Source organism: Falco naumanni, chromosome 7 (genome assembly GCF_017639655.2).
Source record: "Falco naumanni isolate bFalNau1 chromosome 7, bFalNau1.pat, whole genome shotgun sequence".
Lineage (NCBI taxonomy): Eukaryota > Metazoa > Chordata > Aves > Falconiformes > Falconidae > Falco > Falco naumanni.
Genome location: NC_054060.1, coordinates 12,120,422 through 12,140,169, shown reverse-complemented (window position 1 = coordinate 12,140,169; position 19,748 = coordinate 12,120,422). Strand labels below are relative to the sequence as shown.

At 43.5% G+C, this 19,748-nt stretch overlaps 1 protein-coding gene across 2 annotated transcripts; it reads right to left on the bottom strand.

Annotated features, from left to right (window-relative positions):
- Positions 1-1,911: 1,911 nt before the first annotated feature.
- On the bottom strand, positions 1,912-19,522 carry TICRR (TOPBP1 interacting checkpoint and replication regulator). Of its 2 annotated transcripts, XM_040601626.1 has the most exons (22): positions 18,800-19,522; positions 17,956-18,241; positions 17,135-17,376; positions 16,627-16,870; positions 15,971-16,106; positions 15,069-15,211; positions 14,121-14,333; positions 13,483-13,631; positions 12,668-12,762; positions 12,232-12,325; positions 12,005-12,084; positions 11,453-11,695; positions 10,772-10,868; positions 10,442-10,514; positions 9,611-9,751; positions 9,003-9,093; positions 8,435-8,496; positions 7,468-7,623; positions 6,578-6,735; positions 4,084-6,370; positions 2,731-2,844; positions 1,912-2,389 (listed from the first exon to the last, which is right to left on the bottom strand). In XM_040601626.1, exons 1-22 carry the CDS (start codon positions 19,454-19,456, stop codon positions 2,271-2,273), a joined length of 5,880 nt encoding a protein of 1,959 aa, XP_040457560.1. In that variant the 5' UTR covers positions 19,457-19,522; the 3' UTR covers positions 1,912-2,270. The 2 variants fall into 2 exon arrangements, with proteins under 2 accessions (XP_040457560.1, XP_040457561.1); XM_040601627.1 differs by lacking the exons at positions 17,956-18,241; positions 18,800-19,522 and adding an exon at positions 17,670-17,904.
- Between the last annotated feature and the right edge of the window lie 226 nt (positions 19,523-19,748).

Sequence of the window (19,748 nt, the reverse complement as noted above, 5' to 3'; positions counted from 1 at the left end):
TCCTCCCCTCTTAGCAGAGGGAAACAGCTTTCCTGCAACAAGTAGTGTTTCCAGCAAACAAATTGCATTCAATACCATCCAGCCCCTCAAAGCCTCTAAGCCATGTAACAGGTTTCTGCATTGCCGTGCCTGGTTTTAGGGTGACGCTCTGCTTTCTGTGCATTCACTGGACACAGTGGGGTGGCTTCCCTAACATCCTGCCACGTGCAGATTGCTATCCTAAGGGAAAAAACTGTCCTTCCAAAACAATGCACAATTTTAGCTCCTTGCAGGCTACACCTCAGACACTGAATCACAGCTCCTGCTGCCTTCTTGTGGTCAGAATGCAAGCATGTGTGTCACAGGCAACTAAGTCACTGATCAGTGACTCAGTTTGGTAAAGAGTAGCCTTCAAACTGTCATCTCCAGTTATTCCATCAAAGTTCTGCCTCCAAGGAAGCTTCCACCACCAGTCCTCCCTGGCTCACTGCAAGCTTGCAGAAAAGGACAACGAAGCTACTCCATCAGCACCTGCTTACCCAGCAGTGGCCAGGAGCAGATACACCAAACTATTCGTGATCTACAAAGAGGGAGAATCAAACTCCTTCCCTGGTCCCAGCTAAGTTACCTTTCCCCTGCTCTGTACTCTTCTTGGCATTTGTCAAGTGGCTCTGTATATTAGGGAGGTTTTGACAGCCTAAAGCTTAATGATGGTAACCACAAGGTCAAATGTTTATGGGATCAAGGGAAGGCCAACGAGGTGGATATCCTGGTGGGAGTCTGTTACAGATCACCCAGCCAGGACGAAGAGACAGATGAAACATTCTACAAGCAGCTGGGAGAAGTCTCACAATTGCTAGTCCTTGTTCTCATGGGAGATTTCAACCTACCAGATGTCCGCTGGAAATAGAACACAGCAGACAGGAAAAAGTCTAGGAGGTTCCTGGAGTGTGTGGAAGATAACTTCCTGACACAGCTTGTCAGTGAGCCAACCAGTGGAGATGCCCTGGGAAGAACTGGTGGGTGTTGTAGTCGTCAGAGGACATCTTGAGCATAATGATCATGAGATAAGAGTTTTTCAGTTCTCTGAGAGTAAGGAAGGGGATTAGCAGAACCTTGGACTCCCTGAGGGCTGACTTGGGCCTGTTCAGGAGCCTGGTGGACAGAGTCTCTTGGGAGGCAACCCTGAAGGGGCGGCCAAGGGGTCCAGGAAGGCTGGGGAATTCTTCAAAAAGGAAATCCTAAAGGTACATGAGCAGGCCATCCTGACATGCTGAAAGATGAGCCAGAGGGGAAGAACAACAACCTGGCTGAGCAGAGAGCTGACTGGAACTCAGGGGAAAAAAGAGAGTTTATGACCTTTGGAAGAAGGGGCAGGCAACAAGGGAGGACTACAGGGATGTTGTTTGCAGGGCAAAGATCGGAGGTGAAAGCCCAGCTAGAACTCAGGCTGGCCACTGCTGTAAAATATAATCAAAAAATGTTTTTACAAATACATTAGAAAAAGAGGAGGAGCAAGGATAATCTGCATCCTTTATTGGATGCGGCAGAGAACATTGCCTTGAAGGACAATGAAAAGGTACTTAAATGGCTTCTTTACCTCAGTCTTTATACGACCAGTTGTTCTCTGGGATGCAGTCCTGGGTTACAGTTAGACTTGATGAGCTTAAAGGTCTTTTCCAGCCTAAATGATTCTGTAAGTATTTCTGAGTAATTTACTCTTTAGTCCAGAGTTAATCTGCTTATTATTTTTGGCACAGTTTAGCGGGGAACTGGATGCAACTAACCGAGGGATCTGGCTAGTATCAAAACAAGATCAACAGCAGAAGCACGCAGCTTGTTTCATACCCATTCACCCCCAGCTTCCTGCAGCCCCAACCCCTTGCCCCTCACTTGGGCTAAATACAGATTTCTGATTTCACTGTGACACAGTGAAAACTCACATCAGTTTATTTTACAAGAAAGCTGTAGAAAAGTGACAGCTCTCCCTCTTTACCTAGCAGAACTGAACCTTTGCTGCAGAACTCAGCTACCACATGCCGAAGTGCTAGGAAGACCAAGCTGGGCTTTGAACAGTTGGAGAGATGCTGCAACTGAGGGTATCAAAAAACCCAAACAAAACCCCACAAATTAGAGTGGTCCTCAATTCCACTGTCATGTGCTTGCATCCAGTCTCCTACCAACCAGCACAAGACAGGTCCAGTCCAACACCAAATATAAGGTCCTTATTAAAAAGGGTGTTGTACAGCTGGGATGATGCAAAGTTTTCCATACTGTTCTGGCTCCAAACTTCAGCTGAGCAGCTTTTTCCGTAGGTAAGTCCTGCTAATGGAATGCTTCCTGGAAGCCATGATGTGGAATGGAGACAGCTCCTGGTTGGCAGTAACTTGGAAGGCATCAGACTCCTCTTCTGCAAGACAGAAAGAATAAGTTAAAGCCACAGTTTGCCAAAGTTTACTAGTGACTCCAAGAAGCCAAATACCAACTGGAAACAAGCACTTCCTGCAGAGCTACTCTCTTTCTTCATTGCTACCTCCCCTCCCTTCCAAACTTCCCAATTCGTGCCAAGCTTCTTGGAAGCACATGGGATGGAGACACTGAATACAGAAGTGGCAGATACAGCCACAGGCTTTCTGCACAAAGGCCAGTCCCTAGGACAGTACAATTTTATTTTCATTTCATTGCAGACAAGCAGAGAGCACATCTAGTCCGGTCGAGCCCAGCCTTTCCTTCCAGCACAGGTGGCTTTACCTTGAGCACACTTTCTCCGAGATGGCGGTGTCTGTCCCTGGCACAGCAGTGGAGACTGGGTCAGTGCTAGAATGCTGCTAGCAGAGAGCACGTTCTTCACTGGTGGAGTTGAGCCTGGATAAGCACAGTGAGATGCTACAGCAAACTGGTAACTCAAGGGTGCTTTCAGGTAAATCTCATACACAGCCTTTACTCTACCTCAAAACTTCCATCAGCACAAGTGATACTTTGAGTTTATATGAAACAATTTTGGCTGGCACAGTGGCTTTCTGACATTAAGAAAAATAAACAGCAGTCTGAAATTAGCTCTTAGCGCATTTCATTTTCTTAGATTTAGTAGAAAAGTGCTTCGCTTGTATTAAACATAGTTACTCTACAGTTAACTCGTGTCTTGGAAGAAAACTGTTATAATCATGAAGATCTATAAATACAGAAACAAGGTCTTTAAGTACAGAAAGTCTCTTACAGGACCAGCCTAAGGCTAAATGCTGCTGTTGTTACATGTCCCAGATATGGACTAATGTTGCTTTAAAGTTTGTCTGTTTTTCTCAGTGATACCTGTTGAATGAGTAAGACATTGCCTCTGTATACAAACCCTTCTTACAAGAGGAAACAAGACGCTGAAGCTTAATGCTTCAGGGCATGCAATGACTGTAGAACATCTGCTATAGTCTGCCGCAACATGTAATTTCTAGAACAATACTGGATTAAGTGTTTGAAACTCACAAGGCCTTGTTTACACAGCTGAGAGCCTGTTTTACCAAGGTCAGCTGAATCATCTGTACCCACAGCAAAAGCAAAGAGGTAGTTTAAACTTCAATACCTACCAAAGCAACATTACTGCTAGCGAGGCAATTGTTCCCGATACCCACTCTGAATGGGCCTGCCACCACAGGCAGGCAGAAGAACTGGATCAGCAGTAAATACCAACATCCACAAGATTAACCCCACCAAGGGTCTAGTCTATACTGAAGCAGCCCAGCTTTAGACAGCTGGCTTCAGTGCTGGACAGTAGACAGAAACAGCTAGTGGCATCAAGACAAACAAGTTGCCAGTTTGGATGCAATTGGGATCTTCCCTCCCCTAGATCTCGAACTTTCCTTCCAATTCCTCCAGCCTCCTGCACTTTCATATTTCTCTGATCTCTCTCCCATCACTAGTATTCCATGGATGAACTCACTCCACACATCTAGCCTGCCTCTCCACATAATTAACTTCCATGTCATCTACAACCCGCTCTCCCCCTCCACCTCATTCTCCCTCAGACAGAAAACAAAGGCATTCTTGGTTTTGTCTACCCTACTTTAACCATCTCTGAATTTCAGTAGAGCATCACTTGTGCCACTTAATTACCTGACAAAAGGAAGACATCATCATCTACACAGCTGTGCTGCTCAAGAGTTATGAGAGCACATGCTCCTGGTTTCTCAGGAAGTACAGAGTCCATCCTTGATTTGCTCCTGTTCCCCTCATCTGTGGAAAAGCCAGCAGGATCCAAATCGCACCTGTCAGTGCAAGATCTCTTGACATCATGATTCTCCTTTTCTGGTGACAGATATGTAAATACCCGCTTTCGAGACTTCAAGCCAAAAGCTCCCATGGTAGAGTCCTCATCAGCCCTGGGTTCAGAGTCACTAGGAGATGCCTGATCCTGGAGCTTGCAAATCCCTTCCAGTTCAAAATCCCCAAGAATATTTGTTACTTTGCTGCTGCAATGCTCAGAGATCTTCACTTCTTCTCTATCTGTTGACACTCTCTTCTGTTCATCGCCATTCTTCTCACTTTGACCACAACTGGCATTAGCAGCACTGCCTGCTGCTCTCTTTCTCCGAGGCCAATCATTGATAGCATCAGGGGTAGTCTTGCCCTTCTGCTTTGGAGAAGGCGTCCAGGGAACTCCTGCTTCTAAGGGGGATGGGGAGGTGGCACTAGAGGCACAGCTTGTTGGAGTGTATGACTGGCATATGTAGGTCTGTCCTCCACCTTTCCCAGGTGTACTGTGGAAAGAGCGACAGCAGGAGGGTGAACCACAGGCAGCTGCTAGTTTTCCCGGGTGTTTGCTACACCAGGTCATAGCAAGATCACCAACAGGACCTTCTCCTCCATTGGGTTTGCTGGCAGTTGTTTCAGGCTGAGTTTCCAAAGATGAGCAAGAGTCAATCTTCTTAATGCGAAGTTTGGGCAGGCCTGAAGCCTGCATTTCAAGTTCAACTTTGTAAGTCGGTGGACTAGCAGAAGGCATTTTGCGACGACTCTTAGAGGTAGAGACCTTAGCTAGAATTTGAGGATTCCCCATCCGCGCTTCAGCCTCCCGCTGCCTCCTGTCTGCAGTGCAGCGTAAAGAATAGGGAGGAGCAGACTTTGGCATAGGAGGTGAAGTATTCAGGGCAAATTTGAAGAGTCTCTTCAGACCTGGAGCCTTCAAACCCGCATATTCTTCTCCCAGCAGGGTTCTTGGTTCCAAGTCATCACTAACTGTTTGAGAACCACTTAGGAAGGACTCACAGCTGTTTGCACTGGAGTTCCCCTCCTTAACCAATTGCTCAAACCCTAGCCCAGCATTCTGTGCATGTACTTGCCCTCCAGGAGAATGCTTTGGAGACAAATGCTTTTCCAAGTTTTCCAAGTCCTCTGTTGGAGAAGATTTTTGAGATGCTACATCCATCTGTGTATTTTTCTCCGATACAGGGGTATTTTCAGTAACTTGGGACTGACAAAGCTGAAAGCTTTCTACATAAGAGTTACCACCATTATCATGACAGTTGTCCTTATCTTCAAGAGGTGCTGCACATGCAAGTGTGAGGTTCTCTCCTCCAGAATGTGGTTCACATTTGGCCTGCTTTGATGTGTGAAGCAGGGACCTCAGTGAAGTGCCAGTAATACCTGGCGATTTTTGAGAAGATTGTTTAGATGCACTGAGTTCCCAGTCAGACTCCCCACCCTGTGCATGGGAAGCAGAGCAGATTGTCATGGAGTCTGTGGAACTTTCAGAGAGACCAGAATTGAAGGAAAGCTCTAGCCTCACGCCGAGCTCTGGTTTTTCTGCATGCAGTGGACTGGTACACAGTTTTGAACCTGGATCTTCAGATTTCCTGGGAGGGCTTTCAGTTGCTTGAGGTAACAGGTCTGACTGCGCCCAAATTTTGTTTGGAAGGATTTGCCTCTGAGTATCAACTGGAGATGCCAGTTTTGAGAGGTATCTCAAAGAACACCTTTGGGTTTGCAGTTCTGTAAAACATCTTTCCTGGTCAGCAGAGGGGGAAGAAGCAGCTGGATTTGAATCTGTCAGAGGTAACAAGGCATTCAGCACTGCAAACCCTTCATGTTCTGGTATTTGTAAGTCAGCCTCTTCGTAAGGAGAGGAAAGTCTTTCTGTGGGAGAACAATCCTTAGAAGTCACTTGCAGTAAGCAAACCCTCTTACTTTCAGTCAATGCAGATGGTGACTTGACCCTTTGTACAGGATGAGAAAAGTACTTTCCCAAACACTTAGCTGCAGTCTGCTTAGCCGCTGGATTTTTGCCAGGAGTCTTCTCCAGCTTCTGTGGTGTCCTGTGGAGAAAGCGAGGTGATCTCCTTGGTAGTTTACTGGCAGAATTCTGTGGCTTCTGGGCAACTTTATGAGGTGTTTTTCTAGGAGTCTGCAGGGAAAGAAAAATAAAGAATCATGCTTGTTCTATCCCAGTAGTATTATCTACCACCTTGATATTTACTTCTCAATATTTAAACCACAAAACACATTTGATCAGGCTTAGCAGAAACACTAAATTTAAGATGTGTAGGTCTCACTAAACATGACTAGAAGAAGAGGAGAATGGGAAGAAAGAGAGAGGGGTAAGCATTTCTACCTGATCAGCAGTTGGCTCCTCTAAGTGTAAGAAATCTTTTCCTGTTCTCCTGCTTCCAGGTGAATGCTTCACTGCAGAACTGTATGTGTCAATGACCGCCCCAAAGAAAAATCTCTTGGGAGTCTGGACAGTGGGGCCCTCTGAATGATGCTTAATGCCTATAAAGTGGAACAGTACAACTCAGCTAACACCATGAAACGTGCCACAAGCGTCCATACATCTGAAGTGATCGAGACAAGTAGTGCATAAAGCCTATAGCCCTGGCATGTTCTTTTCTGGCCAAACATTAAAGCTTCACCAGAATTATTTCCCAATATGAAACTAATATCCATCTATAGGAAGAGTACGCTAGCTGGAAAAAAGTAGCAAATAGCTCAGCCTCTTGTTCTATGTATAGCTTGTAGCTTAAGAAAATTCTGGTTCATGACTAAATATTCTTGTAATATGTACAATATAAGGAACTACATGTCACCATTTATAGCTGTTAATCCCACTGAGAAAGCCAGCAAATAAGATCCCATCAGTCACTGCTTTATGCTGCCACAGAGCAGACTGAAAGTAAGCTTTAGGATTTCTGTCCCATATTTTACAGGGATTTCACTGTGTTTAAGGAATGCAGAGTGACAATCAGTGGTATTCCGTTAGATGGGCCCGACTGGTTTCTTAAGTTGGCAGTGTATTCATCACAGAAATAGCTGCCTTACTGTCCTCCAAATTCAGATTCCCAATTCAAAAATAATTACTGGGGATGAATTTCTGTCTACAGAAGATATTATATGATAGCTCTTAGCTTCTTACAGTCTCTTGTAAAGCAAAATCAAATCAAACTCAGTTATCCATGCCAGCTTTTCAGATCAGCAATATCAGCCTGCTCAAATCCCATTCAGTACCTTCTGCATCCTGCAGTGTACAGCTCTCCTCTTTCTGTCCCTGATGGACTTGCTGTGACTTTTGTGAGTTGGACTGTGTAGTGGAATAGAAAACACCAGAGCAGGTCCTATTCAAAGACAGCTGTTTGATGCGTGGGCTTCTTCTCAAACCTGCTTCTGAAAGGTAAGGATATTGGAGATTGAGCCTTCTTTCTGCCTCAGCAATGGGGACATTCAGGAACAGTTTGTAACTAAAAAGAACACTACACTCAAACTTTCATACAGCTAACTATCTCATGTAAGGAGGCAAGCACATGAAGAAAGCTTCAACTTTCTTGGAGATTTGGAATACTGACACATACAAAACCCCTTCCAAACCATGATGTCCTCTCCTCTAACTCATGATTATTCTCATCCCTCCTTTCCATATAATTTCTAGAGAATGCTAGAAGAGCCATCTTGAATTCAAGTTACATCCAAGTTAAATTATTAGTTAATCTCCTGTCTCTTTTTGCTAGTGATTTCATTTTCCTGATTACCCAACCATTCTGTTTTCTTCTTCCCTCCTGGGGATGAGAAACAGCAGTAGCCAACATAATATAAGACACTCCACAGAGCCAGGTGGCTATCTGTTACTGTAGAAATCAGAGCGGTATTAGGGTCACAGCACAATATGTTGAAGTTACATTAAAAAAAAAACCTGCGTGTTCTGGTTTGACAGTAATTATAGCAGATCAGAATCTTGTTCACCCTCAAAGCTTTTCATGTATTTTCATTTAAAAGAGTTAAGAAAGGTATAGTAACTTCTACTATACAAAGCTGTCAAAGCAGTGAGCAGCAAGGGGTTCTATCAGAGGAGGCTGTGCTCCACCAACAGAATAGTACAATGCTTTTGTACTGACTCTTCATGAATTGCCTAAATTGAACCATGCTCATCTTACAAGCTACAACACAACAAAACCACCTTTAATCAAGAATCAGTGCTTACCGTTTATGTCCTTATCTGGAGATTCTTCTACAACACCATTAACGCAACCTGGATCAGAAGACCTTGACAAAAAGCAGATATTTTGGACTTAGCATACTGTTCACATTTACAGAAACAGAATTTACCACACAGACTGAAAAGCAGTACTCTATTCTACAACAATATATTGCTTTGTGAGCTAGAGTGAGCAATTAATAAGCACTTTGCCTCCTATTAACATAAAATTGAGTATGGGTAACTGTCCGGCCGTATAGGTAACAGTTCTACATGGAAGTAAACACTAAGTTTCAGCTGCGAGTCCATAAAAGCACAGGCCTTTTCTTCAGAAGCCTTCAAAACAGCAACTGAACCTAAACAGAAATCAGATGAGGAAATTAAAGCACCCTGACTTACATAATGAAGCAAGCAGTATTTCTCCCCACTCAGACAATGGAACTTAGCCTCCACTGTTTCTCTTACTGCCTTAGCTGAAGATGACACTTTTGACCACAAAGAAAATACCTCATTCTTGTGCTCACAACCACTAGACATCCACTACTTATTGAAGAAATTCAGAAAGTTTACTCACCGGCCTTTGATCTGCTTATGTAGTAGTCTCCTGGACACCTGCTTATGTAGTGGCGTTTCTGCAACTCTCTTAGTCAATAAGATGTGATGATCTATAAAAATCAAGCAAGAATTGTAACATCACACAATTATAAAGCAGTTAGGATGAATAAATACAAAACTGTATTTATTTCTCCTACTGTATCAGCTTTGGTGTAAGAATCACTGTGCATCAGTCTCCCACCAGTCATAAGCTATCATGATTTTAGAGTCCAGTGTCTACACTTCCTTCCCACTCTCTCAATATTATTAATACTACCGACTGTGTCGGACATAATTAACCTACTGAGATCAATTTCACTCTTCACCTTTCATTCAGAGATCCTTTTTTCACCAAGCATTTTTAACAGTACTTTTCTTTATGAGATGTAGAGAGTTCAGTATAAAACCGGTTTTGGTTTCAATACCATCCTATTCACCCTCCAAACACCACAGCATGATCTAAAGTATTTTTTCCTTCACTAAAAACATAATAATTGTTGCATAGAACTAAGGACACAAGAATAGGAATTTTAACAAAATCTCTTCCACAACAATCCTACATGTGTTAAGTCATGTCCTATGTCCTACCTTTAGGGCTTTTATCACTACATTTGTATCTTAAGCCTTCCACAGCAGATACTGACTGGCTTCTAGGCATCTTTTTCATAGACCTTTTTGATGGTGAATGTATCTCTTCGTTGAAGAGGTTCCTCCTCACCTTTGTAACCTCTGTGAGGCAAGATAGAGAAAGAAATTATCAGATTAAAAAAAAAAAAAAAGAGGGGAAGGGGGGGAAAAAGTCATCACAGGAAGGTAATTTTGTCAGGCTACTAGAGATGGGAACATCACATACCAGCATAGAAAAAAAAAACTTTTTAGGGGCCACAAAGCATCGAAAAATTGTTTTTCTGCTACTGAAACATGTCCGGCTTTAAATCCATCCTGGACTTCTCTTACAAATCTGCATTATTCCAGCAATAGGCTACAAGCAGATGCCACAGCAGAAAAACCAACCAGTCAGTGTCCTAGATAGAACAACATTAAGTGAGCTGCAAAATCTCAACTGAAACACATGTTGGTTCAGAGAACCCATGTGGGATTTAATTCTATAAAGTATTTTGCAGAGATATATGCTGTTTCCAGATATAGAAGTTCACTCTTGTCCTCATTTTCCTTCCAGGACAGAGAAGATTAAAATAATTGCAAGATTCATGGAAGAATGGAAAGGTTTTCTTTTCAGGATACCTAATTTATGTTTTCCGCATGTGAGCGCACAGAATACAATGATTGTTTTTTCCTCAAAGTTTTTGCAGAATTCAGCAAAACTTCCTTCAGATTTCCAGCATGCTCACTAGAATTTCTAGTAAGAACGTGTGCTGAAGATGCATCGTTCCATGAAAAAGCTAGAAGTCAATATACCTTGCACTGCTTCTTTCTGCAACACTGGCATCTGTTGGGACTTCTCAGTGGCAAGGTAAGAACGCAAGTTCTCCTGAAACAAAAAAGAAGTTAGCCTCACTGGCAGTTTAACGTTATGTTTAACTATTATGAATAGTAACTGTAAGCTCTGAATCACACATTATTTCAGTTTCTCCTTCAAAACAATTCTGATCTCTCTACCACTGACACAGGGCATACTTAGCTACATGAATACAGAGCAGGAGTTTTTGCACTCATGTGTCGCTTCACCACGTTGCTGCACCCCTGCAGAAGCAGCCCACAGACAAAATTCTTTTGGAAGAGTTTTACCTTTCTGATGGGATTCTTGGCTATCTTGGGAATCTCAATTTGACGCAAGTTCTGTGGTGCTTCTGTCATGCTCCTGTGTCTGGCCAACACATTATTCCTTTAGAAAGTATACAAAGATTAAGTTAAAGTAAGATCAGAAGCATAGTTATCAATCTAATGACAATTAAACTTAGGTTTGACTCAAGAGATAGGAAGTCTACCTAAATTCAGATTGCCAGTTGCATTGGTACCTCACTTATGTTACAACACTGAAAGATGATTTGAAATATATAGTTATACCTAACTAAGGATTGTATTAAGACTCATTTAACAATTTGTTAAAATTCACACAGGATCCCCAACAGAGGCCTACAGTAAATCAGTTTTAACTTTAACAATATAGCATCACCTACTGCACAGTAGAACATCTTCCACTCATGGAAGATGCTCAGGAACTCTGCTTTTGTGTAAGATACACATACAGAATCGAGATTACACTTTCATATAGTCAACAATGGCAAGTTAAAATGAAAAATGGGAGCCCTTAATATTTGTCCCAGGCTTGCAGACCTATCAGCAGATGTCAGCTTGCCCCAACCAGCTATCCAGCAACAGAAACAAAAAACAACAGAGATGTAGTTTAGGCAACTCCTCAGCCACAGCCCAGGCTGAAACAAGTTGCCTCCTATTTGGAATTATTACCTTCTCTTTTTGGCAGATCTGGTGCGCAGCTCCTCCAGCTGATCGCTCTCGGTGCATAGGCTTACAGTGCTGGGAGTTAAGGCAGATGATAAAGACCGTGGAAGGCTTGGAGATTTGCTATCCACAATCACAGAGTCATCGCTGAAGAAGTCCGCAGGCAGAACAGATGTCAGCTTCGGGGGTATTTGTGTACCAAGACCATAATAAATATCTCCAAGGGTCTTTGGTATAGAATTCATATACCTAGAGCATCAGAGAGAACCCACGTCAAATACAATCCCCCACAAAAGCGTCCGTTTCAATCCCAATGTTTGAACTAAATCCTTGTCCTTATGTGTCAATTAAAAAAAAACCAACTGAAAATCAACTAGTCTTTTTCAACAGTTTCCTTGCTTATCAGCTACTTTTTCTTCAATCAAGTATAAGAAACAGAATGTGTCTAAACCCGAAAATTACAAAGATGCAGTAAAGCTGTAGATTGCTGTTTACTCAAAGAAAACATCCAACCAAAACCAGTCCCCAGTAACACTTAAGTCACACTGAAGAACTTACAATTCTAGTATTTCCTCCAGAAACTTTGTAAGATACCCTGGGTCTTCAGTCAGGCATAAAATGCGTAGCATATCCGTCATCTGGAAAAGAAAGTTGCAACAGTTGCAAAACCAGAATTTTTTAGCAATGACTATAAAATGTACAGTAAAATCAAGGGAAAACTACAGCTTCCATGTCTGCATTTCTAGTGCCATCCAGAAAGACAACTTGGCCTATAGTTTACTTACCTCTTCTAACAGCTGCTCCATTTCATCACTGTTGCTTTGCAGTGAAGGGCACTGAAGACATAATTCAAGGCGCAAAAATACCTGAAGTCGGCACCTAAGAAAACAAGTAATCATTCACTGCTGTTTTGGGGTTGGTTTTTTTTTCAAAACAGCATATTTACTGCAAAAGTTAAGTTCAAAAAAGCATTGGGAAGGAAACTGGCTCCTTTTGACACAGCATAATTTGGTTAGCATAGATCCCTTGTTTCAGATATAGACTGCAATGCTTACCACACAGTGTACGCATATTTGCATTTAATTAAATGTCTTTACTGTGACCAGAGATTCTCCTTGGAATGTTTACTCCATATGTATACTTTTTCACTAAAAGCCACCATTAAAAATTGCTAATCAACTCTACAGTATCTCAGAAGCTGAAGTAAATAGCGTCTCATACTCTCTGACTTTGGTCTCCTTCTGGGAGCCATGCTGTTGCCTGAGCATTTTACTGGTCTTCAGGAGATGGTTTCTGACTCTTTCCACACAGGCCACCTGCAGAGACACATAATTACAGCATAAACTTCAAGTCTGTTCTCTGCCTGCAAGGCAGGTTTTTTCTCCCCATCCCTCTTGACCCATTTTTTGGCAACTAGCTCAGTTTTTTTCTTCTCCTTCAAGGAAAGGAATTCTCTTTTTCTTTCAGTAACAAAGTCACAGTAACATGACACATAGAACAACATGTATCTTGAAATCACAGAGAAGGTTACTTGCAGCTTCAGGCCTTCTTCAGTAACTGTGGATTTGGCTTTCACAGTATTTTTTCAATTACTCACAAGTTTACCAATTTTGGTTTCAGTGAGTTGATTTAAGTCTATAAATAGTGTTAAAGATAGGAAGAAATACCTTGAGCTATGTCTCTTTCCTGGAGAAGCAGTAGGCTTAGATTTGCCAAGTAAAGCAAGAGTAGGAGAAGTTTTTAAAATATGGTTTGCAAGAATATATTTTTTAAAATACTGTCTTTGAATAAATGAAATTAGAATGAGGTCAATGTAAAGGAAAAAGACATTTGTTGCAATATTTAGCAAAAGTGTAAACTGATAACTGAACTGGATTTTCCTACATTCTTTACAACTACCTACAGTTTTCCCACCATTGAGTTGGTACAGAAAGATGTGGTTGTGGGTTTTGACTACGTGTAACTGTGCAGAGAAACTTCAGCTAAGAAGGAAAGGTAGCCTAAGTTAACAACCCTGACAACACGCTCTTACCTACCTCTTTCTCTTTGGCATCTTGTACTTTCAAAAACCTTTTAATGGCCATGATCATATTCTGGGCACACACAGATGAAAGAATTCCCTCAGTCACAGCCTTCTGGTAGCTTGCAATTAAATGGGACTGCAGTTCCTCCTCGGTTTTGAAGTCTGCAAGGAAAGTGATCTAAGTTAACAAAATGCCTGTTCAATACAGGCATTTACTAATAAAATACTTGTTCCGGCTGAGGAGGGGAACAGATGTGGTCATTATAAATATTTTCTCCAGCAAAGATGCAACCAGATCACAGAACACTAACAGAAGCAGTCCCAGGTCCAGACCCATGACAAATTAGTCTTAGTTCCAAGTAGATCAGCAACCTTTTTGGGCTACTGTAGCAGTCAAGAAATGCCCTTTATTTGTGCATAATTAGTAAATAAGACTACAATTCAAGTTACACCTTGATGGGTGCTTCCCTCTACTTTTGGTTGACAGAGAAAAAAGATAATTCCTTATTACTTTTTTCAGATGGAGACAAGGCAGGAAACTAACCCCAGGAGTAGTTGTAACACTACGTTGTAAACATTTATAGAAACTAAATTCCATAAAGATCCCATATGACCTCCTACAAATATCAGGACTGATAACTCAACACACACCTATCGTTATCTTAAGTGCTTTATCTTTTTCTTCCACCTTTTCATCCAATCTCCTTGCTGAAAGCTTCTGCGAAACCTTCTCATTCACTGTTGGTGGTGCACCCTCAGGTTGAAACTTCTGAGCTTTTACATTCAGTCTTGCTACATTGAGCATCTGCAGGGATCTTGACATAGTCTTCATCTTCTGCCTGACTGGAGTTCGGGGAACTACACCTGCAACACCACAACAAAAAAAAGAGTTCTACCATCAGACACACTGGGGCAGGAACTCCATAGCAGAGCATAATACTGAATTCTGTGTTACTGTCAAGTGAGCGTAGTAACCCTCTAGTGGAAACCATGGCCCAAAAGGTTTGTATTTCTCCAAGAAATAAGTGTAAGGCAGCACAGCAGGCAGCTACTTCTCTAAGTAAAAAGCTGTTGCTCTGTACAAGAATTTACTAACTATAATCAGAAGTTACATATATAGGAAGCAATCTTATGTCACAGAAATAGAAACAGCTGACAGAGCAAGACTTAGGGATACCTCAGGTTAGCCTATAATCAACTGTGTGTAGCAGACTGAAATGCAATGAATAAATTCTTCTTATTTGGAGAAATAAAACACTTCTAGAACAAAGTTGAGAGGCTGCAATAGTTAGTAGTAGCTGGAACGATCCCTACTTATAGGGACCTATAACAACTACCAAAACTGCAGAGCTCTGCATGCTGCTTTTGAACAGTTTTACCAGTCACTACACAGCCTTGAAAGAGTCATTTGGGTTGTACCAAAGAACAAACCTAATATTAATATGTAAATGATGCTGTCTCCAAATAAGAAAATCTAAAGCACGCCACTACTCAAGAGAGTACAGATCTCTACGGTTCCTGCATTAAAAAGGCCCGAGAAGTCTTTATCATTTTTAATTGACAACATAACATGCATATATAATCCCAAAGTATACATACGTCTCTTTTTGTTATTTCCTGATCCAGCTGCAGCAGATGTTTCACTGGATTTTCTCTGGTACAGCTCACATAGACTTTCTGAGAGTTCTCCTTCAGATTGGTCTGCATCATCCTTCCCATTAGCACAAGGAACCTGCAGGAGCCTATACATGGGAGAGCCATTCCATACAGTTATCAAGGAAAGATAGGAGTGGGAGGCACATCCCTCATTGCCAACAGACAGGAACCAGGTTTTTCTAGGTGCCAATGCACAGCAATATAGCGGAAGGAACACATGCTAGTACTCTTCCAATGCTTGCTTCCCAAAATTCTTTCTTAAGACTATAAAAAACCCCAAACCACCCTATTAAAAGGGTCACACCAAGTTGGAAACAAGCATAGTAAGAATTGCCTGACGAACAATGGATATGCCACTGACCCATGCCACAAAACTACATGAGCAGCTTTGTGTTATCTAAGCTATCCTGCATTAAGATTTTATTTTTTTTTAACATTTCACTCAGCAAGCTCTTTGAAGAAAGCAGGCTTATTCGTTCCTACTAAATACCAACTGTGATAACACAACTACTATCTTCAGCATCTTGCTAATGTATCTTACCATGCCACAAGAGCTGAAGTCTGACATTTCCCCAAGTAGCTCAGGTCATTTTAAGTCACCTCTATCACTCCTGAAACTGTCAAGATCTTAATCCACACAAACTGCTACCCAAACTTCCTGTTCCCAGTTCATTTTGTCTGTACACCAAGATATAATGAAGCAAAAGAACACAGTAAACTGAGCACAGAAATAAGAGCACCAAGAGGGGCAACTTAATTCTAGAACTCTCAGCAACACTACAGCTATACTCCCTTGACAGGAAGCAGAAATCCTTGATTATTATGCAGACGTTTCAGAAAAATACCTGAACGACTCCATCAGATCTGAGCTCGCCCCACAAGCATTTGACGCAGGATACCATGCTTCAAGCACTGAAGGATACCAGCTCTCTGTACGGGAAAGTTCCTGTTGGACCCACTCTGGCATAGCAGTTTCTTCTCCTGTGAGCAGACACATACAAAAAAAACCTAAACAAAGTGGCAGGAGGTCCCAGACTTCATAGAGGCTCTATAGCAGAGGTTTTCAAACTTTTGGCTCTGGAGGGGCAATTTAATAGCCAATACATCAGGCAGGGAAACTCACAAGAAGATTCACTCTAACACAAAACAGGTGAGCTAAAAGCCGCCTCCCTGCAGCCACAGCAAAGGCTCTACTGGCCAGGGATGGCCTATGTGACACATTTTAGGAAACCTCATTCTAAAAACTTGTCCCCAAGCACAAGTAGCTGTGCTTTATCTACAAGCAAAAGGCAACTAATACTTTGTCAATAAAACAGAAAGGCACACCAGTGCAGATTCCTGCGTCACATCATAAGGCCTGAGCCACAGAAGACAAGACTAAATAAACAAGTCCTAAAAATTGGAGGCTCCTCACTGAGGAAGTTAGCTTTAGATTTTTCCACTCCAAATCAGATCCAGAGATGATCAAAAAAGATGGTAACTTTTGCATTTCTTGACCTACCCATAGTGGCCACAGAATCTTCCACCACTGTGTCAGCTTCACTCAACACAGTATTCACAATATCTGGGAGGTTAAGAGTATGGTCTTGGGAAGAGTTCTCCACTACAGCTCCTTCAAGGTTGCATCGCTGAACTTCAGCGGTCTTCTCAGTACCAAGTATAGTCAGAACTGCAGTACTCTCAGAAAGCGGTGATAAAACAGCAGTGCAGGGGCACCAAGCTTTAGATAGAGATACTTCAGCAACCTACATTTAAAGAAAAAAAAACAACAACCAAAAGAGAACAGTTTACATTACCTAGAAATACAGAGACCTAAGAACTACAAATACTTTACAAAGAGGTTATAGACCTACATGATCTCCTAAAGAATGTTCTGAATTTAGCTCCAAATGGGCAATTTCCAGTGCAACAAATACTATCATTGTCTTTGAAACATAATACGCTGCCACCCCTTTTGTCACAGCTCATTTCAGAACAGCTATTAGTTTAAGGCAAAAATAAAGATTTACCATGTGTAGTTCTTCAGTCACTAAACTCCTTAAGAGCTGATGAAAGAGTGATCTGTTATGTTCTGCCTGCTTAGCCTGCGAGCACTGCAGTATCCAGCTCTCTGTGAGAAAGTGGCCAGCCTGCACCAAGCTCCAACCCGTCAAGCTACCTTTCAGGAGGATGTTGACTGGACAACACAGTTGCCTCTGACTCATGGTGAGTGGTTCCAGGATCACAGCACAACTTTCCTGCTTCTTTCCTCCTGTGCAAGGGTAAAATAAAGCAAGAGTCCTAAAGCAAGTAGAATAGGTTTTTCACCTAAGTGAAGGGACAACTTTTTTTTGCATTGAAGTTCAAGATTCAATTGGGAGTAGTTCTACAGTAAGAGCACTGCAGAACTAACCTACCCAAGCTCTCAAGGAGCTGAGTGCACAAAAGGACCACTAAAGAAAGAGCCAATGTACACTGCATGTTGCTTCAAAGCTAATTTGTTTTCTTTTGAAGTAACTTTTTGTGTTCTTAGTTTAGCTAAATTGAAGCAGAGACAAAGCATACCTAAGAAAAGGGTGTACACCCATATAAGGTAGGACCAGCAAAGAGCTCTTCATGCATCCAAACTTCTGGAAGCATGTAAACCTGAAGAAACTAAATCAGAAATACCAGCCAATAACTCTCATATCAGAGGAGCAAGAGCACACACAGGACTTTTTTTTTAACTTAGGCTCTTAAATATCTGAAGTTACTTCTACATACTGTGTACAAGAGAAGCTCAAAGACCCTACATGAGAGATCACAGTTACTACTATTTGCATTTATCTTTTACTACTTTTTTTTTTCTTACCAGGCATGCTGAGAAACAATGTTCCTTCTTGCTGGGGGAATACCGCTTGAAATAAAGAGCGCTTCGAGAACAAGCAGTTCAAAGTTGCATCCAAAGGCAGAAGTGTGGTCCAAGGCACAACCTGTGGCACTGGAGAACCCGAGTCTCCAAGAAAGCCATGAGCAAGATCTGCCCTGTGGTGATTCAGACAATGCACTAAGGTTTCAGCCGGCAAAATGGAGCCTCCCACCTGACAGATCAGGTCAAACATTGTCCAGTATCCAACATGATCTGGGGATTCAATCAGCTGAAATAAAGTAACAGAGAGGCCTCAAGTTAATGTTAGCAGAGACAGCCTTCATCTGAACAAATAATAATTGTGTGCTTTCAGAAAAACTAGCATACAAAATGTATACAAAACATCTAAATGCAGTGTTTTCCAAGTGTTTTTATGGACTCATTAGCCTTCACAGGAACCCAAGAAAGAAAACACTATTCCCACTGAATTAAGAGCTAGCCAACATTTTCAAGCTAAGGGTTTTAAATCTGGTATGTAGACACCTGACCTATCAGACGGCTTATTGGCAATTCTAAGGAGCTGTAACTCCCACCTAACTGGAAGCACAAGATAACCCATCAATAAACACCGTACAGTTCCTCAATTGCAGATACAGCTCAGTCTCCACCTGGACGACTACTATTCCAGCTTTCCATCTCGTGCTGAACAAGATCATGTGGCAGAAACTGAAGACCCCTCCCTTCCACTCTAAGACTACAACATACAACTACTCTCCCTTCTCATGCAGGGAAGCAGTATAGAAGATGGGCTGCTAGCACTCACAGCTGTGAGATACAGTGTCATTACCTGAGACCACTCGGCAGTGTCCACCCAGAACAGCGTGATCTTCTGCTCCGCAATCAACTCCCTGACACTCCTGGGCAGGAGTTTCTCGGCCAGCTCCTGAGCCGCGGGCGGCTCCCCAGGGGAGGAAGGGGCGTCGCTCCCCGACAGGAACCGCCGCAGCTCCCTCCGCGAGTGGGGACAGGGGGAGAAGAGGAAGACGGCGTTCACAAAGCCTTCGGAAGGTGCCTGGCTCTCCGGGGGCTCTCCGGCGGCCAGCTCCGTCCTCCGACTCCTGCGGAGCGGCTTGGTGGGGGACGCGATCTCGGGGCGGTCCCACTGGAAGTCGAGCAGCGTCTCCTTGAGACCCTGGTGGGTGAGGGCGGCGCGGGGCGCCGGCCCGGGCAGGACAGCGGCGGGTCTCCGCGCCCCGAACCGCTCCCCCAGCTCCTCCTCGAAACGGGCCCAGGCACCGGGCCCCGGCGGGCGGAAGCCGCCGCCCCACGAGGCCCGGCCGCGGCCCCCCAGCGAGTCGAAGAACCTGAAGGCCCAGCGGAGGCGGGGCAGGCCGAAGCGGCAGCCCAGGTAGTTGAGGAGCCGCAAGGCGCCACGCTGGAGCCGCTCCCGCCGCCCTGGGCTGGCCGTGTCCAGCAGGAACACCACGCTGTGGGAGCACGCCATGGCGCCCGCCGCTGCACCACGGCCACGGCCCCGCCGCCGCCCCCGTCAGAGCGCACCCGCCGCCATCGCCCGGTACAACTGCTGGCGCCCTCGCCGAGCGCGTCCCTATTGGTCACCGCCGAGCGCCCGACCCCTCCCTTCCTCGCTCCCCATTGGGCAGCAGCGGTGTGACGCGCCTGCGCAATACAGCGCCCGCGCTGGCAGTGCAGAGGGGCGGAAGGGCGGTGCGGCGACTGCCGCTCGAGCGTCACTCTGCTTTGATTGGCCGGCCGCGGAGCGTGACTGGGGAGCG